Source organism: Ursus arctos, unplaced genomic scaffold (genome assembly GCF_023065955.2).
Source record: "Ursus arctos isolate Adak ecotype North America unplaced genomic scaffold, UrsArc2.0 scaffold_26, whole genome shotgun sequence".
NCBI lineage: Eukaryota > Metazoa > Chordata > Mammalia > Carnivora > Ursidae > Ursus > Ursus arctos.
This window is the reverse complement of record NW_026622941.1, coordinates 40887243-40913756: the sequence shown is the minus strand read 5'-3', so window position 1 is coordinate 40913756 and position 26514 is coordinate 40887243. Positions and strand designations below refer to the sequence as shown.

Below are 26514 nucleotides of genomic sequence, written 5' to 3'. Positions count from 1 at the left end.
TTTGAATGTTTTATATATTTTTCCATAGGCTTTACTGGGATGCTATAATTTAGAAATGTTATCTTTTTCAAAATATAAAAATAATATATGTTCATTACAGAACATCAAGGAAATAGTTAAGAGTAAAGAAGAAAATAAAAATGATATTGGATCTTCTTAATTCAAAGGTCATACCACATAGACTAGATTATGACCAAAATAAGTTGAAGTAATATTCAGTTTTCAGCTTCTTTAGATAAATTATGACTCTACAAGCAGGATTTTCCAATCTTCTAAAATCACTTGCCTCCTTTTCCAAAAGTAACTGACAAATCAGTACAAATTTGGAGGTGAGAGGGAGGTAACTATGTCCTGGTTGGATTAAAAGAACTGCGGAAGTCTCTTCCTACCTTAGCTGACTTGCCAGGGCAACAATTTGTCATGGAAGGGGGCAGGAAACAATGTACCTCAAGTCTCCTCAAAGAGAAGAGGGAGGATCAGAGGACACAGGAGCACAGCAAGGCACTAGTGAACAGCACACCCAATGTCAGCGAGGCAGACGAGATGCTGCTTAGAGACGAATCATTCCCTGACCAGGGTTTCACACTCCAACAGATCTCAGGAATTACCTGGGGTCTGAAAATAGAGACTTCGATACTTTGAACAAGATGTGTACAGCTGCACTATCATAGTGAGAAACTAAAAGCAAAGACAGAATTCACTACATGTATCAACATAATAAGGTATTACACACCACAAAAAAATGACAAATATGTTGACTTGGCAGACGTGTGAAATAGTCTAAATGAAATAATGTCAAGTGATAAAAGAACACAAAATATCATGTCCATAAGGTAATTACAACCGTAACTGTTAAAAACTACTTATATGCAGGGCACCTGGGTGGCTCAGTCAGTTAAGCGTCTGCCTTCGGCTCAGGTCATGATCCCACCAGAGTCCTGGGATCAAGCCCCGCATCGGGCTCCCTGCTCAGCAGGGACCCTGCCTGCCACTCTACCTGCTTGTGCTCCCTCTCTCTCTGTCAAATAAATAAATAAAATATTAAAAAAAAACTACTTATATGCAACTTATAAGGACCAAATAGGACATAAAATCCCTTAAGTAATGATGAGGTACTCCATAGTTCTTTATCATTTCATTCTTTTGTTTACTACAGAAAGTTATGTATAAGTCAAAGTAATTTTAAAAAACAGTACATACAGATACATGCTGGAACAAGAGCTGTGGACTTTACAAATCAAGTCTTCTTCAAAGCTTCTAAATTCAAGTGTGAACATACTTGAGATTCAAAGAAAAAGGATGACTCGCTGATAATTACACAATGTCAGTTTGAGGGTTCCAGATATTTTGGTCAGTTGTACAGAATATCCACTAGGGGTCGCCATTATGTTTAAGTAATGATGATGCTACCAGATTTAGTAAATTGAGGAAAAACCACAAATTTTAATTTCTTCTACAACACAAAGCCTTCCTTCTCAATGATCAACATGTACGTGATCTATTGTTCTCTGGCAAAGACAGTTTTCCATAATGCCAGTCTTCCATAATGCCACCATTTGAACACAGTAACAGTGAGGACTCAGAAAAGAAGCTGATATTTACTAATATAAAACTGCAAAATTTCTATTCACGAAGATGGAAGAAAACCAACCTCAGCTTCTTATCTTTCAATTCTGCCTATGATTACCAGATATTCTCACCTGCAAGAGTAACAGAGTAAAGCAGGATGGGCTCTGAGAACCAAGTAATGTAATAATTCAACTTTTTACAGTAAACCGAGCAGACATGCTCACTGGTCTTGGTGCTGGTATACAGAAAAGAAATTAAATAAGTGACCATCACTTCACATATATCTTTTACATCATGTATGGGCTGAGAAGGAAAACAACCAGGCTCTCCTAGCCCACAGAATGGGCAATTTAGTTTGTACTAGAATTTCAGGGAAGATCTGTTAAGAGGAGACACGGATACAAGCTTTAGTAAGGCAGAGAGAAGGAAAAGCCACTTGCTACAAAAGCATGGTATTTGTACAAGTCCAAAGAGGGAGAAAAACCTTGACGAGAGTAAGAAAGACTGATGGGGACAGTGAAAGAGATGGAGCGATACAAAACAAGGCTGGAAGAAAAGCCAGGTTGGGTCACTTACGTTAAGCCGAAAGAGAGGTCTTTGAAGGGATTTAAACAGGAAATGACAGAGTAACAATGATAATAACATTTCTATGGCTCTTTAAACTTTCATGACACCATTTCATTTTATCTTCACAATAACTATCTGATAGACACCATTAAGGAAGCAGGACACCCATCACAGATTAAATTTATTTTTCTATACTGAGAAAATGTCAGTAATCACCTTGAATCATTATAAATAGAGCCTCCACTCCCACCTCCTGCAAGAGGGGTGGGTGAGGGTACAATGAATCACTTGGGGAATCTTCCTTTTGGAGCTAAAGTACCCTCCCCACCGCCACCCCCACCCCCAGTTGCTGAGAGCCTGCCTTAGAAGGATAGGTGATTAACCTCACTGGCTGGGGAAAGGGAGGAAAGAATGAGAGAGAGTGTTCGCATTTGGAGTCTGGAAAAGGGGCCACCTGCCTGATTCCTAGGGATGGATTCTGGGAGAAAGGGGAGTGAGAGGTTCTGGGTCTGTGAAGTGGCAGGTGCCTGAACAGATCCTGACCCAGAGCTTCCCGGGCCACCTCGCATCAGGAAAATGGCTGAGCATGCAGCTGAAAGAGTACAATACCAAGAGCTCTGCCATGAGAATTCAAGAGGGCTACCTTGGCTGAGCTGAGCAGAGACTGGGCTCCTCGTCCAGGAAGCACGCTTAGCAGCCAGTTGGTACCACTGGTCACCAGGTGAGGACCAGTATTAAGTACCCCATGAGGCACTGAAAAGCAGCAGCAGACTATGGGGTGCTTCCCTTTTGGGTGTGTAAGCTGCACTGACCACCTCTCATTCTGCTCTAGCTATGTCCCAAGGGGTTCTTGAACAATTCAGAGAAGCCCCCCGAGGAAGATAGTGGACTTCCCTCTGATAAGGAATGTGGGAATAGATATGACTGCAATGTGTGTGCACTCCAGACTATAATACTATCCCAACCTAGCAAATGAAAGCACAGAACTGGGACTGGAATACAAAATTCCATGTTCTTTCCATTAGGATATGATCCTCACTCGGGAAGGAACTTTTAAATCAAAATGGAATAAAATAAAATACATGCCACCTCCACCCCTTCACACACACAAAGAGACATGCTGCCTACTTATTATTTATACAGTTGGAAGTGTTCTGGCGCATTCCAAAATGCCATACCTGATTTCAATAGCTGGTTTCATTTTTTTTTTTTTAAGATTATTTATTTATTTATTTATTTATTTGACAGAAAGAGAGACAGCCAGCGAGAGAGGAAACACAAGTAGGGGGAGTGGGAGAGGAAGAAGCAGGCTCCCAGTAGAGGAGCCTGATGTGGGGCTCAATCCCCGAACGCTGGGATCACGCCCTGAGCCGAAGGCAGACACCTAACGACTGAGCCACCCAGGTGCCCCAAAAAGCTGGTTTTAAGTTCATGTCCCTTTGAATTTCCACAGTTCGTTGTTGAGAAGTCTCTTACAATGCTTAGGTTTACTGTCTCTTTTATAATCCTCATTTGTATACCTGTCTTATCTCCCCTACTGCTGTATAAATAACTTGAGGTCAGAGTCTGATCTTAACTCATCTTGTATCTCCTACAGTAACCAGCTCTGGGTCTCACAGTGTAGGCACCCACAATTTTGGCTAAAAGAAATAATTAAGATCTTGTCTGTCTCCTCAGCTCCACCAGTGATAGTGAGTGACTGGTAAAAACAAAGACAAAAATGGAGAGATACCAATTTAAAGGGCATGGTCAAAAGCTAATCTGAAAAGCCTGCTTATTTGTGTATCTCTAAGCTATGCAAGTTTTATGCAAAAAAAAAAAAAAAGTCCCTTTCATGATTTTCATACTTATGCACAGTCACTAGGAAAAACAGGGTGGTGAACTGATGGTTACCAGACAGGAGGTGGGGGGGGATGGGTGAAATAGGTGATGGGGTTTAAGGGGTGCACGTGGCGTGATGAGCACTGAGTGATCAATATAAAAACCAAAAAAAAAAAAAAAAAGGGAAAGGAAAATAGGGTCACAGACTATCCTCAAGAGAGGTTATCAGAGGCTTCAGAGGACCGCATACAACACAAGGTTTTCTTTGGTCGTATACAGGCTTGCACAATCTCAAAGGCAGGGCCAAACGGAAAAGAACAGTGCTGAAAGGGGTGTGGAGCCACTGGCAAAGGCAGCATGTGGATGCGGACTGGAAGACCGGTGAGCAAATACCCTCCAGCAAAATAAGCAGCCACCAGAAAAGAAATCCAAGTTTGGGGAAAACCTCTGGGTCACTAGAGCGTCTTACCAGGACAAGCTAGAGAATGTCAACATATGACTGGATTCATAAACTGAAAGGTCTTATCCTTAAAAGGGCAGTAGGTGAGGAACTGGGGAAAAAATAATGTGCAAACCTAGGCCAAGAAGGAACATGGAAAAGGTGAGAGTCTATTCTAAAGCAGGAGACAAACACAATTAAATGAAGTGAAAGAGAGTGGGACAAAGGGTAAGGACGAAGAAGAAAAACAAATACACAAAGGTTGCAGACAATCTCAAATACATGAAGACAGGATGGACTGCTTACACCAATGCCATCAAAAACAGAAGCTGTAAGTAATGTCCTAAAACAAGAGACATGGGCCCCAAAGAAGATGCCACTACCGATCGAGGCTACTTATCTATTTATTTTTAGGGGGAGTGAGCGGAGAGGCAGAGAGAGAGAGAGAATCTTAAGCAGGCTCAATGCCCAGTGCAGAGCCCCACACAGAGCCTGACCTCACAACACTGAGATCATAACCTGAACTGAAATCAAGAGTCGGATGCTTAACCAACTGAGCCACCCAGGCGCCCCTTCAAGGGCAATAATTACATACATACATACATACATATATATATATATATATTTTTTTTTTTTTTTTTTTTTTGAAAAAGAATGAGTGCGAGAGTGAGAGCAAGACAGAAAGAGAACTAGACTCCCCAAGGAGCAGAGAGCCCAATGCGGGGCTTGATCCCAAGACCCTGAGATCATGACCTGAGCCGAAGGCAGACGCTTAACTGACCGAGCAACCCAGGAGCCTCAAGAGCAATTTTAAATGGTAAAGAGTTGCCAAACGGAACTGAGTAGGTCTCTTCTCAGACCCACCTGAAGGAGGGAAGCCTCCCAGTTTGAACTCATGAATCAGGCTGTTTTGGAGGCCATATGATCAGCTTGCTCGTGAACAGCAAAAAATGAGGTACTAAGGTCTTTGAGATCTTTTAGTTCGGTAGAAATTATCTTTGTACAAATTTTGAATAAGCTTCCATAGAAATGTTAGGATAAAGAAGTTTGAGTAAACATGGCAGAATGAACACTTCCATCTATCCCTGCTCCTCCCCAAGATGCCACCAGAATGACGATGAAGGCCTGTAGCAGAACAGGAAAACAAACAGTTCAGATGTGCACGAAGAGAGACAGCACCATTCTGTTTCTACGAAAAGAATAATAAAGTGATGGAGAATTCTGAAAAAAGGGAAAAAAAATGTAATCCTAGTAAAGCAAACAGCTTAGCCGGGAACAATATTTACATAATCATAATGTAAGCACTGAGTTTCCTCAGCGCCTGCTAAGGTGCTCAGTCCTTCCAAGGACGCTAAGACCGCATTCGGGCGAGGCTCTCACTTCACTGGGGGACTCGCACCACGCGGGCAGCGTCCGCTCAGCACTCGCCGGCACGTGGTCTTGGTCTTGGAGCTCGCCTGCATCTACCAGGCCCTCATCCTGCACACTAAGAGGTGATGGTCATGGAGAATAAGATCAAGGCCCTCATTAAAGCAGCGGGTGTGAATGCTGAACCTTTCAGGCGGGGCTGGTTTGAACGGCCCTGGCCAATGTCAACATCCGGAGCCTCATCTGTACCGCAGGGGCTCGTGGACCTGCATCAGCCCTGGTGCTACGGCTGCAGGAGGTCCTGCTCCCTCTACCAGGGCTGTCCCAGCCGAGGAGAAGAAAGTGGAAGCAAAGAAAGAATCAGAGGAGTCTGAGGACGACATGGGCTTTGGTCTTTTTGACTAAACCTCTTCTGTAACCTGTTCAATAAAAAGCTGAACACTTAAAAAAAAAAAAAAGTAAGGGGCACCTGGGTGGCTCAGTCGGTTAAGCATCTGCCTCTGGCTCAGGAACGTGGGATGGAGCCCCTCAGTGGGCTCTCTACTCAGGGGGGAGCCTGCTTCTCCCTCTCTCTCTGCCCCTCCCCCTGTTTGTGCGCATGCTCTCCCTCTAATAGATGAGTAAAATCTTTTTTTTTTTAAATGTAAGCACTGAATGCTGACTTAACAAAAGTAACATATTAAGCATACAACCTAGAATGAGTATGAGATGGGAGATGTGAAGGAACAGGTAAAGGGGAAAAGAGAGTGCATGGTGTCTATGTGGTTGAGGGAGGAATATGTAAGAGAGAAAGATTCTAATCTTTTCTAGTAGGAAATAAATACTGCCTCAAATTGGGGGGAAAAACAGTCCAGAAATAGTGGTAAAAATGTTACCTAGGAACACAGGTAAATGCCAGAATAAACAGTGAAAGGAGCTGAAAGAATCCATCTCTAAGGAAGAAGACACTGCCCATTTTTGTTGTTGTTACAAACCCTGTAGTCTCATTTGACTATTTAAAACAGATTCATTAATTTCATTTAAAAATAAAAATTAAATAAATACAAATGCCAAATCTCAGATGAGAACCAAAATACTCTACACAGTCTCCTGGAGTTGTAGCACGTCTAAATTAAAAGATTTATTGAGGGTGGAGACAAGCTGCCAGCATCATCACTCTCCAATCTGTACTGTAATCTGTTTCTTTCATTACCCAACACTTTCATCTTCACAGACGTTTACTGAAAGAGATACTGGAAATTCTAAATGTCCTTTCTGTTCAGTTCCACAAACACTTCTAGAATGTCTACTATATGTCAGGCCCTCATGCTAGAAACTGGGGACAGGAAGAACAAAAATAATAATGAAAAAAGAATTTTCCTGATTTCAAAGACCTTAAGACTCTAGTAGGAGAGTAAGACACATGAATAAACCATAATCCATGGGACAGTCTGAGAGAATTTTTTAAAAATGCAGCTCAGATAATGGGAGTGGGGGCTGTTTTTGATAGGGCTGATCAAGGAAGGCTTCTCTGTCCTAGCTGAGCAAATCCCTAACAGAGTGAGGGAGCAAGCCGGGGTGGGGTGAGGGTGCACAATGTCCCAGGCAGACTCAACAGCCTTGTCCAGTGCTGTCTCCCGGTGTCTCAACAATGCCTGGAACCCTGGATGCACTTAGTAAATATGTGTTGTCCGGAGTTTCTGTCAGTAACCCCATATCATTAGAACAAACTCTTTTCTATTGAAACTAGCTGAAATATCAGTTACTCGTATCCAAAGTATCTTAACTTAAAGACTAGACCTGGGATTAGCAGAGGGAAACTGCCTCCCTACATAAAACTGTCGGTTTTTCTACAACTCTGAGAGTGGGCAAGAATGACTAATTCACAGAGGAGTTAGAACACATGTGGTTTGAAATTTCAATTCTTTGGACCCTGCCAAAAGAGAGTTAATTTCTGGCCCCCTCCTCCTGAACATCTTGCTAACTGAGGTGTGTGAGAAGCTCTATACCCAGGCCCCAGTAGTCTCCATACTGAAAGATGTGCTGTGGGCCATTCCTTTGAGAGAGGCCATGGCTCAGAATGAGTAGGAGATGTGAACCTGCCAAAGCTTCATTTCTCCCACGACTCTCAATGTGCGAGCTTCTTGAGTCCCCGAGTGTGATTTTAACCTTTATCAAGGTACATATTTTTCACACGGCATGGTTCTTCGTTTACCAGATAAAAATCTGGTTTGTGTTTAAAGAAACAACAATCAGTCCCAATGCTGGGAGACTGGAGTAATTTGACACGTCACATTTTTGTCCCAGTGACTTTAGAACTTAAGCCCGTGACGCCACTGATTAAGCTATGCTTTTTATTAACCAACACTGTCCTTAGTTTCTACCACTTAATTTCCAAGTATTTTCTTCAACCTTGTGCTCTTGCACATTTCTCCATTCTCCTGCTACACTGTTAAATTTTTTAAGTCTTATTTGAGGAAAGAAATCGAAAATACATGTAAATATGCAATCCAAGATAATTTCAACTCCAAATAAATTCCATACCGAAAATCATTCACCGGGGTGCCTGACTGGCTCAGTCAGTAGAGCACGCGACTCTTGAACTCAGGGTCGTGAGTTCAAGCTCCACACTGGCTGTAAAGATCACTTAAATAAACAAAAATCCGGGGCGCCTGGGTGGCACAGCAGTTAAGCGTCTGCCTTCGGCTCAGGGCGTGATACCGGCGTTATGGGATCGGGCCCCGCATCAGGCTCCTCTGCTATGAGCCTGCTTCTTCCTCCCCCACTCCCCCTGCTTGTGTTCCCTCTCTCGCTGGCTGTCTCTATCTCTGTCAAATAAATAAATAAAATCTTTAAAAATAAATAAATAAATAAATAAATAAACAAACAAACAAACAAACAAACAAAAATCCTTTAAACAAGAATCAATCGCTGAACTTTTAGATAAGCATGTGCACATAATTGTTCTAGTAGTACAATGCTGCAAGCAGTATTAATTTTTTTACTTCAAAGGAGATTAGTGAAGAATGCCACTTTTAAACACTACAATTAGCCACCTTCACAGTGAAGCTTCTCACCATTAGATGGATGAAATCTAATAAAGAGAAAGAGCTCAGAAGAAGTTATCTTTCCAAAAGGAAAACTTAGAAAATTCTTATGAAAGCATTAAAATAACTTATTTCATTTAATTCTATATCAGACATTAATATAATTTAGTAAGTTTAAAACCTGCATTCCAATGGCCTTACAAAAAAATCAAACTAAATGCTTTCTTCAAAATCTACAGAGATATATGGGGTAAATATTCCAAGGGGTAATCTCTTCTTTTGCCCTACAACCAACCCCATTTTGGGAAAGACATGAACGGATTCAAGATCAGAGGTAGGCAAAGTGGTAAACACAAGTGGAGGGAATTCCCCACTAAGAAACCATCTCTAACATATGTAACTACTATAGGATGGACTTTAGGAAAAAGGAAATTAAACTGTGAGGAAGGACTGAGATGTATGAAGAAATGGGGAGCAAAGAACAGATATTAAGTATCATTAGCTACATAACAATAACTGATAATGGAGGAGGTATGTAAACAAGGTCGTACTAAAATGTAAGATGGAGAGTAACAGTAGTCGATATTGAAGCACTTTTAAAGTACCTGTATTGTTTGGGAGGAGAATTAAGATGTCTAATAATCTAGACAGTTTAGATTGTTTAAAAAGCCTGAGGATAAAAACACCACAGGGACAAAGACAGTTACTCATGACAAAAGGAACAATTTACAAAGAAAGACATAGTAATTCTTACTTCCTGTATTATCTAGTAACATCACGTTTTTTTAAAGATTTTATTTATGAGAGAGAGAGAGAGAGAGAGCGAGCGAGCGAGCATGCTCGTGCAGGAGAGAGCACAAGCCGGAGGGAGAGGCAGAGGGAGAGGGAGAAGCAGACTCCCTGCTGAGTGGGAATCCTGACATGGGCTCCATCCCAGGACGCTGGGATCGGGACCTGAGCTGAAGGTGGACTTTAACCAACTGAGCCACCCAGATGCCTCTAACATCACTTTTCTTTTTTGACTTTGTAAACTTATTTATTTCTATTTTATTGTATTTTTATTTTACTTTTTTCCTCACAATAAGTGTGCTCTTTAATCCACATCCCTTATTTCTCCCTTCCCCCCCACCCCCTGGTAACCATCAGTTTGTTCTCTATAGTTAAAAGCCTGTTTCTTGCTTTGTGTGTGTCTCTTTTTTTCCTTTGCTGATTTGTTTCTTAAATTCCACACAAATGAGATCATATGGTATTTGTCTTTCTCTGACTGATTTCACGTAGCAGTATACTCTCTAGCTCCATCCATGTTGTTGCAAGTGGCAAGTTTCTATTCTTTTTATGGTTGAATAATATTCCTCTTCTTTATCCATTCATCTATCGCTAGACACTTAGGCTGCTTCCATAGTTTGGCTATTGTAAATAATGCTGCAATAAACATAGGGGTACGTGTATCCCTTTGAATTAGTGTTTTTGTATATTTTGGGGAAATACCCAGTAGTGTGATTCCTGGATCCTAGGGTAGTTCTATTTTTAGTTTTTTGAGGAAAACTTCCACGCTGTTTTCCACAAGGGCTGCATCAATTTGCATTCCTACAAACAATGCAAGAGGATTCCCCTTTCTCCACATCCTCTCCAACACCTGTTGTTTCCTGTGTTTTTGATTTTAGCCATTCTGACAGGTGTGAGGTGATAGCTTATTGTGGTTTTGAGTTGTATTTCCCTGATGATGAGTGATGTTGAGCATCTTCTCATGTGTCTGCTGACCACCTGGATGTCTTCTTTGGAAAAATGTCTATTCATGTCTTCTGCCCATTTTTAATTGGATTATTTGGCTTTGGGGTATTGGGTTGTAGCAGTAGCTTTCTATATTTTGGATACTAAACCTTTCTCAGATATGTCATTTGCAAATACCTTCTCCCATTCAGTAGGTTACCTTTTAGTTTTGTTGACTGTTTCCTTCACTGTGCAAAAACTTTTTATTTTGCTATAGTCCCAATAGTTTATTTTTGCTTTCATTTTCCTTGCATCAGGAGACATACCTAGAAAAATGTTACTATGACCAACATCAGAGAAATTACTGCCCGTGCTCTCTTCAAGGATTTTTATGGTTTCAGCTCACATTTAGGTCTTTAATCCATTTTGAATTTATTTTTATGCATGGTGAAAGAAAGTGGTCCAAATGCACTCTTTTGCATCTTGCTGTCCAGTCTTTCCAATGCCATTGTTGAAGATACTTTTTCCAAAGAAGACTTTTTTAAATTATATTTTCAGTTCTCGTGTGTTGAAGATTAACTGACCATGTAATTGTGGGTTTATTTCTGGGTTTTCTGTTCTATTCCTTTGATCTATGTATCTATTTTTATGCCAGTACCATACTGTCTTAATTACTACTGCTCTGTAATATAACCTGAAATCTGAACTATGGTACTTCCACAGTTTTTCTTTTTCGAGATTGCTTTGACTAATCAAGGTCTTCTGTGGTTCCATACAAATTTTAGGATTGTTTTCTAGTGCTGTGAAAAATGCTGTTGGTATTTTTAATAGGGACTGCATTAACTCTATAGATTGCTCTAACAAAATTTTTTCTTCCAGCCCATGAGTATGGAATATCTTTCCATATCTTTGTATCGTTTGAATTTCTTTCATCAGTGTTTTATAGTTTTCAGAGTACAGGTCTTTTACCTCTTTGATTAAGTTTATTCCTAGATATTTTATTGGTTTTGTGCAATTATAAATGGGATTGTTTTCCTAACTTCCTAATTTTCACTTTCTGCTGCTCCATTATTAGTGTATAGAAATGCAACAGATTTGTACACATTGATTTTGTATCCTACTCATTTATCAGTTCTAGCAGTTTTTTGGTGGAGTCTTGAGGGTTTTCTATATATAGTATCATGTCATCTGCGAGCAGTGAGAGTTTTACTTCTTCCTTACCAATTTGGATTCCTTTTATTTCTTTATGTTGTCTGATTGCTGTGGCTAGGACTTTGGAAAAATGTCTATTCATGTCTTCTGCCCATTTTTAATTGGATTATTTGGCTTATTATATTATTTTATATTATATATTATATTATATTATTATAGTATTAAGTTGAATAAAAGTGGTGAGAGTGGACAGCCTTGTCTTGTTCCTAGTAATAGCACTTAAAAACATATAAAGCAAAACTTGACAGAACTACAAGGAAAACTGATAAACACATGGTCATGAAACAGATTTTTTAACACATTTCTATCAGAAATGATAGATCAAATAGTCAAAAAGTCACTAAGAATAGAAAAGATCTGAAAAACACAATTAACTATTTTGAATTAATGGGCCAAAACCATACATTCAACAAATAAAACACAAATAGATGAGTTATGGAAATCCTAGGCACGTCTTAACAAATAACAAAGACCTGCTTTGTACAGGCATGTTGTGTGACCGCAGTGAAATTAAGAAATACTTAAGAAAGAAGGCTGAAGAAAATCTAAACATCCAACTCAGGAAATTTAGAAAGAATACAGAAGAGTAAACAGAGTTTAAGGAAGGAAATACATATAGAAGCTGAAAATATTAAGCCAGAAAACAAAGACATACTTAAAAAGGTTCAACAAATGTGGCGCCTGGGTGGCGCAGTCGGTTGGGCATCGGACTCCGGTTTCAGCTCAGGACCATCAATCAAGCCCCGCATCAAGCCCCGCACCCGGCTCCGCGCTGAGCACAGAGTCTGCTTGAGATTCCCTCTCCCTCTGCCCCTCCTTCCTATGCTCTCTCTCTCTCTCAAGTAAGTAAATAAATCTTAAAAAAAAAAAGGTTCAACAAAATCAAAAGCTTATTCTTTGATAAGACAAACTTCTGGGAAGACTCATCAAAAGAAAAAAGAGTTACGAGTAGACAACGTAAACAAGAAGAGGCTTTAAAAATAAAGCGAGCCTTGGGAATAACAAAATAGATGATTTCCTAGAAAGAAATTAAACTTGCCAAAAATGAAGAAACAGAAAACTGACTGAACTTAGGGACAGACAAGAGATGGGGAATAAAGGACATGCTGAGGATGATTTTTAAGTCTCCAACCCTGGTGGGGTTTTCAGATGTGGCTTTGATGTACTCGGAAGGAGAAAACTAGAAGAAAAGTACAAGAGCAAGCTGGATGTCACTGTAGCTGGATTTTGTTTTTATTTTCTGTTTTGCACGTGTGCATGTTGGCAGCGGGGGTAGGGGTGGTGTATGGAAGTCATCAATTTGCTGCGTATGTTGAAAAGGAGGCCCCTTTAAGTTATGTCAATGGAAATGTTAAGTGTTCAGTTGGGTCTCGGGTCAGGAGCTTAGGACAGATTTGAGGTGAAGATACGTATTTTGGAGTTACCTGTGTTTAAATGATAATTAAAGCCACAGGTATGGCTGAAATGCTTGTAGCGCGATAGAGCATTGGTTCTCAAAGTGTGGTGTCTGGATCAGCAACCTCAACACCACCTGGGATTTAACAGAAATGCAAATTCCCAGGCCCCACCCTGGACTTCTTGAATCAGACACCCTGAGAATGGGGTCCTTCAGTTTGTAGACTGACAAGCCCTCCAGTGATTGTGATGCAGGCTGCAATCTGTGAGTTACTGCTAGAGAGTGAGACATCAAGAGGGCTTGGGGCCTTGCCCTGCGTACTCCAACACTTAACAGAGACCGAGTCTGCCAAGATGGCCAGGAGCAACAGAAAGAGGAGAGCAAGAAAATGAAGAGAGAGTTTCAAAGGAGTGTTTCAAGAGGTAGAGGGTCAACTTCTTCTGTGATGTCACTTAAAATAGTCCTAGAAGGGACTGGAACGGGCTGAGAATTGAGCAGGAGTTGAGAAAATAGAGACAGTAAGTATAGACAGCTCAGAGCAGTTTGATCATAAAGGGAAGCAGAGGGGGTGAAGATGGAAGAGGCCGACAAGGGAGGATTTTTTTTTTAACAGAACAGTAACAAGCATGATGGCCTGCTGAGGGAAGAATCTGGGTGAAAGGGACAGACGGAGTGTACAAGAGAGACAGGAACTGACAGAGACAGCAAGGGCACACTTAAGGGACAGAGCTGCTGTCTGCACCAGCAGAGGGAGCGTCTTCTCACTTACAATCTTCGAACTGCTAGACACGATAATAATAAAAAGCAGACCAACTTTTTGTTCGCTTTATTATTGTTTTGTGTGTGGTTTTTTTTTTTAAGATTTTATTTATTTGACAGGGAGAGAGACAGAGCGTGTGCACAAGCAAGGGGAGCGGCAGAGGGAGAGGGATGAGCAGGGTCCCTGCTGAGCAGGGAGCCCAATGCGGGGCTCCATCCCGGGATACTGGGATCACGCCCTGAGCCAAAGGCAGACGCTTAACCGCTGTGCCACCCGGGCGCTCCTATTATTGCTTTTCTAATTGTTACAGATGCCGCATCCCTTATTGCCTATACCAGGGGCAGCCCACTCCCACTGCCCTGTCCTCGGTGTTACCGGAGGGTAACATGAAGTTTCTGAAAACGGAAGAGGAAATGGGATCCAAAGCACAAGCGGAATGACTGGTCTTGGATAAGGGAACAGATTACCTTTTTAACCAGAAGGAAGGAGGGTAAACATGATGGGCACAGATGGAACAAGCCTGTTTGGAAGCAGGAAGCTGAAGGAGCTACCCTCAAATGGCTCCTATCTTCCCCGTGAGGTCATCTGCAAGACTCTTCCTGCTGTGAGAAGGCTATGTTCCATTCTCTTGGCCTACCTCAATTAAATGTCTGATTCGTACTCACTGAACAAACTTCTGTTTGTGATTTGGCTCCCCCTGTAGGCCTACCCATGGGGCAAGAATGTGCTGACCAAACAGACTTCAGTATGTCTCAGTGGTTTCTCATAGTAAACTGATAAACTGCTATTTTTTTTTTAAGGTTTTATCTATTTGGGTGCCTGGGAGGCTCAGTCTGTTAAGCATCTGCCTTTGGCTCAGGTCACGATCCCAGGGGCCTGGGATCAAGTCTCATATTGGGCTCCCTGCTCAGCAGGGAGTCTGCTTCTCCTTCTCCCTCTGCCCTTCCTCTCCTCTCATGCTCTCTCCCTCTTAAATAAATAAATAAAATCTTTAAAAAAAAAGATTTTTATTTATTTATTTGAGAGAGACAGAGAGAGAGGGCAGGAGTATAGAGGAAGTACAGAGGGAGACGGAAAAACAGACTACTTGCTGAGCAGGGAGCCCAACTCGGGGCTTGATCCCAGGATCCAGGGACCATGACCTGAGCTGAAGGCAGAAGATGCTTAACCCTACTGGGCCACCTAGGTGACCCGATAAACTGATTTTTGGAACATGATTTGGCTTCTATGTAGCTTGGCTACAGACAACAGATCACAGTCCTTTTTTATATTGAGTCCTATTTCTTGGTCCTATTTCTTATTGAGTTATTGTCTCAGGATCCGATTGCTTTTGCATGAAGTCATAAAGTAAATCTCTGACCCTACAGAGGCATGGGCCAGATCCACATTTAAGCAGCCAGAGTACTCCTCATCTCCGTCATGCCTTGCTCAGCAAATGCTGGCTTTTCATTAGCTGTCAATGGCCCAATTTCTACCTCTTCTTTCCCAATTCCTTTTGACATCTGTCTGTTCATTAAGATACTTTAAATTGGCTGTCACTACACTGATCTACTAGTTTTTGTAGGGAGGAATTTCCAAGAATAATATAGGAAATAAAATAAGGACCTCAGTGAAATATATTGGTATGTCACCATTATTCATTTTCTTATTCTATTATTCAGTATTTACAGACCATATACCTGTGCAAGGCTTAATATTAGAACTATGGGGAATACCAAGTCCTCAAGGTATTTATAACCCAGAAATAAAAGCAATTAGCTCCACGAAGAACAGGCTTGAGGAAATGGGACTTTGATTGCAAGGGTGAAATTAGAAATAAAGAAAAAATTCCTTATAGTAAAAGTGATTAAAGCAGAAACAGGCTATCAAAGGAAATGCTCAAATCCGAGTAACTTTAAAAAAATATGATGACTTAGAGACAGACAGCCTTGCCTACAGGCAAAGGTTACAGCAAGCCCTCTGGAATTAAGCACACAATGACTCAGGACTTTCTGACACATGAGGAACCCACCAGTCTCTTTGCAGAAGGAATAAGGCAATCAATAGAAAAGGTTATGAGGTCTCTTACCCCCAAATCCTCGGGTACTGCAACCCTTGAGTTGCCTTGCAATACTTTATCTGTCCCTCCATCTGATCTTGATGCCCTTGCTCCTCTCCACCACAGTTGTGCTCAGGCATAATTAAGATGCAGTTTTTCCATGACCTGGAATTTTCTACCATTGAATCATGCCAGCTATGCACATACACGCTACCACCCAAGCTCTGTGTAAATGATTTGATGACTTAGGTGTTTTAAAAGTGCCTAGCACACAGCAGATGCTCAATTAAGATTCATTTCCTCCTTTCCTTCCTTCCGTTTTTCTCTCTCCCCTGGTGAGGAAGGGAGGGAAAAAAAACAGGAACCAACAAAAGACAGATCTTCCGTAAGACAGCATTCTTTGGGGTAAAAATACTGAAAAGGTTTAAACCACTTCTCATTGCCTACCTTGTGTCTGCGGGATGTAGGGAGACAGCAGTTTTGACCTTTTCTTTTCGTATCCCTTCTGTGTGATATCCCCTAAAATAGCAAGAAACAGAAATAGGTTATGCATTATTCTTACTCTGTGGTTGTTCACTGTAAAAATAAAATTAATTACAGAGTGTTATAGAATTACCACATAGAGAGTAGGGGAAAAATGTATAGTTCTTTGCCAAGGACTTTGCTATGTGTGATTTCCCACAGTCTTGGAGCTGACTTCTTGTGGAAAATTGTAGGGCTTGTCTCCACACCAAGCCAGCAGGGCAATATGCTGCATACCATGTCAGAGGTTCCCGAGTTCCTAGGCACCCCTCGTTTCCCTGGTATTTACGACAGACCAAAACGGAATGCTGCAAGGCTGACAGACAAATGATCTCTCCAAAGTCTCAGTTTGACCACATGAATGCGGCTGACACAGGAGGTACTCAACTATATTGCTATATGGAACCACTTACAATCAAAAGTCTAGTTCAGGGGAGAAGTCGAGTTCAGGCACTGGGGTGGGATACCTGAAAGGTCTTTCTGCATCCGAGTACCTATGCTCGAACCAGGGCTGGAATTCCCATATCCTCTCCCCTTGGTTCACTGGCTTGTATTATTTATGTACCTAGATGTCTTTTTCACAAGGTTAAATTTAAAAAAGTATACATAAAGCACAAAAAGTACACATGCAACAAATGCAGTAAGAGTAAACTGATGAACAGAGGGCAAAAAAATGTGTAGTTGAAGTGCCAAGAACTATGCTAGGTACTAAAGAAAAGGTAGCTAATGAATGGGTAGAGAGCAGGGTGAAAAGGAAAAGGAAACGCAGGAGAACAAAAGTTCATTCAAGGGAGAATGAGTAATTCAAAGCTGGGGGAATAAATATATGTTGTGAGTTGACATGGTAGAGCATTGTTTTCTAAAAAAAGAATTTTTTTTTTTTAATTCACAGAAAACTTTAAAGTCAAAATTTAGCACAAAAAGTAAGTTATATATTAAAATTTCCAACACTGATGAACAGAGATTTGAAACCAAGGGTGGTGAATGTCAGTTGCTGTTAGCCTCAGCACGGGACTGATGGAGTAGAGGGTGGGAAGTAGCAGGGCTCACTGAGGGACTTAAGCAGGGAAGTGACACTCACAGACGGTGGAGTTCAGCAAGTCAGTTCACTCTTTCTGGGGAGAATGGGACCAAGGGTAGAGGCCAGAGAGACTACCTGTTACCCCAGTGCTACTACAATGATCTGGACAAGTTAGTAGTAGCCTAAATTAAAGACAGGGGTAGAAGGGATGAGAAGAAATGAACGCATTAAGAGAGGCATTTGGGAGAAACAGTGGACAGGATCTGGTGACTGGACGGATATGGGTGAGAAGGTTTCTGGCAGAAGGTGATACTATAACATGAGAGAGAAACACAGTAAGAAGCGCAAGTTTGGTGGGTTGAAGAAGTTGAGTTTAGGAAAGGCCCATGAGACACACAGAAGGACATGTCCATTCAACAGCTGGATGTGTGGATCCAGAACTCAGGAAAGAGAGAGAATTTTGGAACCATGAGGATATAACTGAAAAATAAACGGATACAATCTCGTTGGAGTAATTTGGCAATTTCTATCAAAATTTTGATTCAGCAACTGCATTTTTAGGAATTTATTCAATAATAATATTCATAACAGTGCCCAAAAATCAAATAAGAATATTGCCTGACCTATTCTTTGTAATAAAAAAAAACTGGAAGGAGTCTAGATACTTACATTATAGACCATCTATATATCAGTGGCTTTTAACTGGGGAGTGATTCTGTTCCCAACAGGACAACTGACAATGTCTGAAGATACTTTTGTCACAACTGGAAGAAGGGGTACTACTGGCATCTACGGGATAGAGGCCAGGGATGCTGCTAAGTATCCCGCAATGCACTGGACCGTCACACGATGAAGAATTATCTGGTCCAAAATGTCAAAAGTGTTAAGGATAAGAAACCCTGCTCCTGGGGCGCCTGGGTGGTACAGCGGTTAAGGGTCTGCCTTCGGCTCAGGGAGTGATCCCGGCGTTGTGGGATCGAGCCCCACATCAGGCTCCTCCACTATGAGCCTGCTTCTTCCTCTCCCACTCCCCCTGCTTGTGTTCCCTCTCTCGCTGGCTGTCTCTATCTCTGTCGAATAAATAAATAAAATCTTAAAAAAAAAAAAAAAAAAAAGAAAGAAACCCTGGTCTACATAGTAATAGGTTGGTACTCCAAATGTACTGGCATAGGAAGATGTCTAAAATAAATAAAGGGTAAAAGGCAAGTTACAGAACAGTAAGTATAACAGGATCTAATTTTGTAAAAAATAGAAACAGATATGTTTCCATATATACAGAAAATAGTCTGGAATATAATGTATATATACATTAAATTAATGTTTATCCTTTGGGAAATGGAATTATGAGGGGTTTCACTTGTTTTATATACTTTAACAGAGTTTGATTTAAAAAAAACAAGACTAGATGATTTGCATAATCTCAAAAATAAAGATTTCTTTCAATTAAGATGGTTCTATAGATATGTATTTGTAAACACTAAGATGGTCCTGTCCGTGTGTATATATACAGATATATAAAGACAGGGAAAAGGCAAGATACGAAACAGTTTACATAGCATATTTAATTTTTGGAATAACTATTTTTACACACACACATTTTATACATCAAAGTATTAACCGTGGCTAGCTATGGCTTGCAAGGCTATGGATTTCTTTCAGCTTCTTTTCCTTTTTGCTTGTCTGTATTTTCTCATTTTTCTACAATGAACATCCGTCATTTCAAGAAACAATAAATATTTAAAACTACAATCACAATTACTTACAAGGCCACACAAACTGAACCACAACGGCCCTTCATCTCTGCTTCTCTAGTGAAATAAGAGAAACCTGCAGTGCATTTTTTTGGAAAAAGAAACCAAATCTTGTCAAATTAGTAAACTGAAGAGTTTAGGTAATCTCAAACAATACACACAACTAACCGAGATGTGGGAGCCTACCAAGGAAACACCTCTTAAAAAGAGGAAATCAAGTCTTTTATTGCAGAAAGAAACAATGGCGCATTCTCCTGTCCCATTTCCCACTCACAAGCTTCCCTACTTCCACTGTACACATACAACCCACTCCCCGAAGGGCACAAAGACCACTTCTGCTGGCTCAGAACACATCTGATAAAGTGAAAGGCCTTTTTAAGCTTTCTTCAGGGTTTAGAGTCTCAACCATTTACTGTCAGTAACTGATCGTGGGACAAACTGGTAGAGTTGGTATCTTGGACATTAATCAACTACCATCTCAGGCTTTGAAAAAAGTCCAATTTAGCCATGACAATCAGCTCCGTCAGCTGCATAAATGAACAAGGACATTTAAGGAGACCTAGAAGATGAACTGCAATGAGAATGTGAGGACTATGGTGATGAGCCTTTAAAATGCCCCCCCCTTTTCTATGACCACAGGCCCCTGCTCAAAAGTCACCTCCCCTGTGACACCTGCCACCCCTTCATCACGTACCCCTTCACGTCTGCACACACTAGGACAGCACCTGATACATCACTGGTACTTTAATTATTTGTTTATACATCTGTGTCCCTACTAGACTGTGCACTCGAGGGCAGGGATTGTGTCGCGCTCATCTCTGTAGCCCGCCCACAGCCTGGCACCATAGACACTGGTTGAATGAGTGACTGAATGAATTAATAAGGTGGAGGCAGTGTAAGAAGAACAAATCAGAGACATGTGTACTTGGGTGGAAAACCGGAAAAGGGAGGGCTTTACGTTAACAAGGGCTGAAAGGCCCAGGGAAAGAAATTTAGTGAACCAAGTTTATTGAAACTGGACAGTGAGACTTCAAAGGTGGCCTGCCTGAAGGGAAGAATACAGTCATAAGATCACTGGGCATTCAAAGCTTCAGGAACTGCCCCAGATATCAATATATGCTTGAGCCAGAGGGCAAGACCAGACGGAAGGAATTCAGTTAGCCCACCAAACCGAATCTGTTATTCCACATCTCCGCCACTGCCCGCCGACAGCCTGTGCTCTCATCATTCTCACCACTGGTAGTTAACCAGTGTTTGCTGCACTAAAGCGACATTTTCCAAACACCCAATTTTTGAGAATCATCTGAGGAACTTGTAAAACTACAAATTGCTGGGGTGCCTGGGTGGCTCAGGCAGTTAAGCGGCTGACTCTTGGTTTCAGTTCAGGTCATGATCTTGGGGTCCTGGGATGGAGTTCCATATTGGGCTCCCTGCTCAGCAGGGAGTCTGCTTCACAATTCTTTCTCTCTGAAAGAAACAGATAAATCTTAAAAAAAAAAAAAAAAAAATCCCAGGCCCCTCCCATGAAGATTCTGATTCATTAAGTCTGGATTAAGACCCAGCTCCTTCTATTTCTAAACAGTGCCTTCCAATGAGTCTTTAAAAATCAGGCAAGTTTGGAAATGACCCCACTAGAGAATCATGTCTGCAGTGTGCTGGGCGGTTCTGCAAACTTAATGTAGAGGAGGGGAAGAGAAGAGAGGGGAAGGCTGTTGTCTCAGTGGTGACACAGCCTCAAAGGAGAGCACGGAAGGGGCTCACAGACACTCAGTCACACCACAGGCATTCTTAGTCAGAACAGATTTTGTGCCATCTGGCATATAAAACGAAAAGGAGTGCCATAACTATACCTGTATAAAATCTGCATTAAAATGGCACAGATCTAAGTTAAACCTGTTGATCAAGTTTTTTGAGAACTAAACGAATAAAGAAAGGATTAGCCTTCCCCTCCCACTAGGGTAACGCATTTCTCCGCCCACATACACACTTGGAAGGGCAGCCACTTCCAGGGGTCTGCAGCTCCCCGCAGGCGTGGAGGCACCCAGCCTGTAAGAAGATACAGGGATCCACAGGGCTTACGACTGTCCAGTTGCTAGGCACCGCTACAATACTGAATAGCCAAAACCAGAAGAATGGAAAGATACATACATGTGTGAGGCAGAACCTAAAGGAAATATGTTCCCGATCTCCCTCCTCACCTACGCGGGATCAATGAAAGCAGCTTGGCACAGGCAGCCCAGGAATCATCTTGAAGCAGAGTGAAGAGGGGGCTGGAAAGAGGTGTGTGTGAGCCTGCCTCTCAGCAGTGAGAGGAGGAACAGTCCTACAGACCGCTGGGCCGTGAGTGTACTGACACAGATGAGGCGGCACGGTGCTGTGGTTAGCACTTAATAGTTTGTGTCAGAAAGAACTACATCTGGAGCACAGCCTTGCCACTTCCCGTCTTGTTGATTCTAGACAAGTTTTACCTAACCTCTTGGTAAGTCTCGGTTTCCATGTCTGTAAAACAGGTAACGATAACAGCTGTCCTGCTGTTTCTATGGTGATTGAGACTACCTGGAATGGGTCTGGGCTACAGGAAGCACCAATATCAACAAACTTGTAGTGAAAGCCTACTGAAGCCTGCCCTACTGGCCAGGTGGGGCTAGGGGTGGGCAGCTGTGTCGCAGAGAGAGCAGAGGAAGGCAAACAACGTGACCAATGCCCCATAACTGAGTGCTGTGGGAGAGATGCAGCAAATACAGTACGGAACCCAGAGGAAGCACCACGGGCTCTGCCTGGGGAGAGGAAGGAAAGCTTTACAGAGCGGGCGACATTGTGGCTGGGGGTCTGGCCTTTCATCCTAATACCAGAAACACGACATAAACGCCTATGACGGCAGTCACTTAGCGGTTTACTCGTTTTCCTCTGCTGCTGACTGCTCTGCGTGGATATGGCCATGTCTGAGGGTTCCTTTAGGATTTTACCTCCCAGACAGAAGTAGAGCAACACTAAGTAAAGTTCAAAGATGATCTTGTACGGCAGCCTGAGCAGTTAGGTGCTAAATAAACACAGGGCTTGGGAAATTCTGGAGGGTCACCAAGTGGTAGGTATGTATAATCTTGATGCACAAAGAGCAAGGATTACAGTTCCGGCCATAACCTCTTTCTGCTCCAATGGAAATAAAAAGGCATGTGCCACTGCAGCCCTGCCTTAAAGTCCTACCTCTTCGTAGTCAGGGGTGGCAACGGCTTGGGGGACTTTGGAATGTCACAAAAACATTTTTGAGCAATGAATGGATGACACACAGAGTGTTAATGAAACAGTATCTATGTCTTCAAGAAGCTACCGGTCTAAACAAATAATTACAATAAAAGTGACAAGTGCCACACTAGAGATCGTGTCCAAAATTCTAAGGGAACAAAAAATAATTATAATAGTCCAAGAATAAGTAAATCACAGCTCATCGAGGGCTTACTATGTATAACAATCTCTGCTCCAATAGCCTCACAACATCCCAGATAAGGTAATATTATTATCAGTCGCATTTTATAGGTGAGGCTACAGAGTCACAGAAAGTTTAAGCTACTCGTCAATCATGCCTCGTAGGCGCTATGCCTAGGATTCGAATGCAGGCAGTCCTGGCTCCATTTTTTCAGAGGAAAGCTCCAAATTTGGCCTCCAAGAGACTGGGAAGACTTCAGAGAAGTTGCCCTTAGATCGGGTCCTGAAGGATGACTGTCAGGACTGTTCTCAAGCCCACAGCTGTGGAAGAGAATAGCGGACCTGGGGCAACAGAAGGACATAAAAGCTGTAAATTCAATCTCTGAAGAACAGACACTGTCCCTACTGCTGCTCCTCCAGGCCCTGCTGACTGGGGGGCGGGGGGGGGGCGGGGCGGGGGGCGCTGCACTGTTGTGCCTCAACATGGGTTCTCCACACACGTGAAGCTGAAGGCTGATATTTAGCTCATGGGTCATCAACTTACTTATTTCTTAATTAAATGCCTCTATATAACACAACCAGCATTCCAACTTTCCAAAATACTCTGATATCAATTCATCTGATTTGCCTAAAAATCCTCTTCAAGAAACAGAAAAGACACTATCTTTACTACAGAACAAAAAACTGAGATGTGAAAAGATAAATGGTTTGCTTAAAGATACACAGCGAGACTAGAATCTGGGTCTCTGGCCTTTTCTTATTGTTCTTTGTCCATTGTTTATTTGTAGGTGGCCCCCAAATCAGACGCAATAGAAGTATAAAACTAATCTATTGTTCATAAAATGAACAACATGAGATAAACAGTTTTTCTGACTCACTCCAAAATATGGATGACTTTCCAGAAGGCATTAAAAATCCACCCCCACCCCACAAGCAGGACCCTGCATGAATTGTCTCTTTAATTATCTTTTAAATGAGACAGCCAACTGTGGAAACCGGGTCCAACTGCAGTTAAAAAACAATCAGCAAAAAGTCATTATACATCATTACTAAGTATGTAGCTAACAGAGAATGTGGCCTTTCTTTTTTGTTAAGGAGCAATTAGGAGGCAAAGAAATGAGAAACTACCAAGAAAAACTTCTAGAGTCATCACCTTCTAATCTATACCTGTATCTACTCACTCCTTCTATCCTCTACTTGTAAATCTTAGACCAGGAAGGTGGTCCATTTTGGCTATGGCTGGAGATGGGGAACTAGGACTGGGGTTATGGCCATTTATACTCCATAAATGTAAATAGACACATACAGACGAAGAGCCAAAAATACAGCTGAGAATGTGAATGAGGTAGATCTTAGCAAAACGTAAAAAGGCAGAGGATGTGGACCCTATCCAGGAGACGCTGGCTAGAAGACCAAGAACAATTTTTATTATTAAATTTTATCATGTTCTCCTTACAACAATTCTATTCAATGAATTACATACACCAGCCACCCATCCTCCAAATATCCTCCTTCTAGAGATGATAAAGATTCACAACAAATACGAGTTTTTTTCTAAAAGCACTGTTTTTATTTACAGAATCCTAACCGCTTCAGCTGCAGGAGGAGTGGGAGAAGTTCACAGGCACACAGAACAATGGCCTTACCCCTTAACCCAGCTACAGGGCATTTTGGCTTTTGGCTTTCCCTATTTTTCTTGCTATATCTGAACTGAAAGTTGCCAACAGGATTCTAAAGAATTAAAAACCTTGAATTATGTTTTAAAACTCTTTGTAGTTTCTTTCTACACGTAGGTAGAATTAATCCTATGTTGAGAGAAGAGTGAAAGCTACAATATTTTCAGAGTTTAGCCAAAAATAAATCTCTGTTAAAATACTTCTATCTGTTGAAAGAAAACGAGAATTTTTATTTTAATCTAATTTTTCTTTTGAAAACAAAAACCAGTGGTTCTAAAAGTCTTCAACTGGCAGCCTATAAAAGCTATAGTCTTCTTTTAACTCAAACTTGCTACTCTTACAAAAGACTTTCAAGGAAATTAACTTCAGGACATTCAAACTTCCATTCTCAGATGTCCTCTCACCTCATTTAGGACAATAACTAGACATTTTCCATGTCAAGAACTTAAGAATAAGCCCAGATTGCTTTCTTTCAAAACTCAAATCATAGAATTGTTTTGGCTGCACAGTTCTGTTTTCTAGGTCAAATATATATGACTTCTTACAGATGGTATTTCACCTAAGGCATCAAGCAAGTTCAAACAAATAAAAAGCAACAGGGTAAAACACTTGAAACACACTGAGAAACTGAACTCTCAGCCTGACTACGTCAGCAGGCAGCTGGCTCAATTAATCCATCTAATGCAAAAGGTATATTCATTTGTCCATTAGAAAAACTATGCCTGCAAATAAGAAATTTGCTATACAAATGACCTGGATGTCGAAACAGAGCAGGAGGAATCCCTGAGATGGTTCGGTTGGTGGGAAAAGCATGGGTTCTAGCATGAGGTAGGTCTGGGTTTGGATCCCGAGTCTGCCAATTTACTGGCTCCATGACAAGTTACTGAACAAGTCGGCCTCAGTTTCATAATAGGTGAAACTGGAAGAACTCCTACCTAGAGTGCTTACGATGAGTCTTAAATGAGAGAATAAATGCAAAAGTCCCTGGCACGGAGTACACATTCCACTAGTTTTAGCTGACACCGCTCCAGCCCCAGCCCCAGCCGTGAGTCCTAACAATAGCTTTGGCCTTAAAGGGTTATCTAGAAACTTCTGGATTAGGTTTTCTTTAACAACAACAACAACAACAACAAAGAGGAGAGAGTGCATTACGCGTCTCTAAAGACACGTCAGGGTACTAGATCTTCAGCAATAAGAGCCAACAAAATTAGTTACTTTGGGTGCTAGTAGTCTAAAAGAAGGAAAACTAACATCAAAGAGGAGGTACAACTATCTAAACCAGAAATGAGCAGAGATTAGTTAAAATGAATATATGTAAATTTATGTAAATGAAATAGTGCCACTATGCACAAAACAGGATTCCATGCATCAAATTACGGGTGTTGTGACAATTTAGGGCTAAAACTGCAAGTGCCGAGGGGGGAAAAAAAAATCCCAGAAAAAGTCAGGAAGTAAATAAAAGGTAATATTTTTATAACTTCTCTACCTGACTTTTATCTTTGTGTTTCCTCAGAAAAGTCAGGAAACTGCTTCTTTTGAGAACAGCTAGGTATATTACTCTGCCTTTCTTCTGGTATCCATCAGAATAATTTTTAAAAACTAGGCATAAGTAATAACATCTACACCAATCACTGAATCTGAAGTAAACAGGTCATGTGCTAGGCATTCCTTATCGATGGTATAGAAAAAAATTAACAACTGCTCGAAATCTAAGTATGTTGTCTTGCAAGTGCAGAAATAAAGTGAAAATTTATAAACAGATGACAGATGAAGAATTTTGTTGGTAGCCAATTCATACTGGAAACCAAAGGTGCACAGGGAAAAGCGTAAGTCCGGAGAACACCGCCACTGCTACAGTACGTGGATCACGAAACGAGCAGCTCGTCTGGGTCAGCTGCAAGGGCTTTTCCAGAAGTGTGACAGGAAACAGATTATCTTTACGTGTATGGCACAGATTTATGATCTCACGTGGCAGGTGGCAGGAGACGTGTTTTCCTCCCTAGTTGCTCCAAACCAGCTCTCTGGGTCCCGGGCAAGCCACTGCACTTCTCTGGGCCTCACTTTCCTCATCTGCAGGAATGAGGATCCAGTGAGCTCTACATCAAAGGGGGCTTCTGATCAACATTTGCTGAATGCCACTTGCCTGGCATTATGACGTGTGGCAAGTCAGGACCAAAGGAAGATATCCAGTAGGCAATAAGACACATGAGCTCTA

The 26514-nt window shown here is 41.5% G+C and overlaps 1 protein-coding gene across 13 annotated transcripts in view; it reads right to left on the bottom strand.

The window, feature by feature from the left end:
- Positions 1-26514, bottom strand: part of DIP2B (disco interacting protein 2 homolog B) — a 213597-nt gene that overhangs the window by 96228 nt on the left and 90855 nt on the right. For 12 of the 13 annotated variants that reach the window (XM_026501889.4, XM_048216776.2, XM_026501888.4 and 9 more), the window contains exon 2: positions 16354-16425. In XM_026501889.4, coding sequence (XP_026357674.1) covers positions 16354-16425 — 72 coding nt within the window. Of the gene's footprint in view, positions 1-15936; positions 16317-16353; positions 16426-26514 lie in introns of those variants that run through there. The other variant, XM_044385471.3, reaches the window with a different exon arrangement.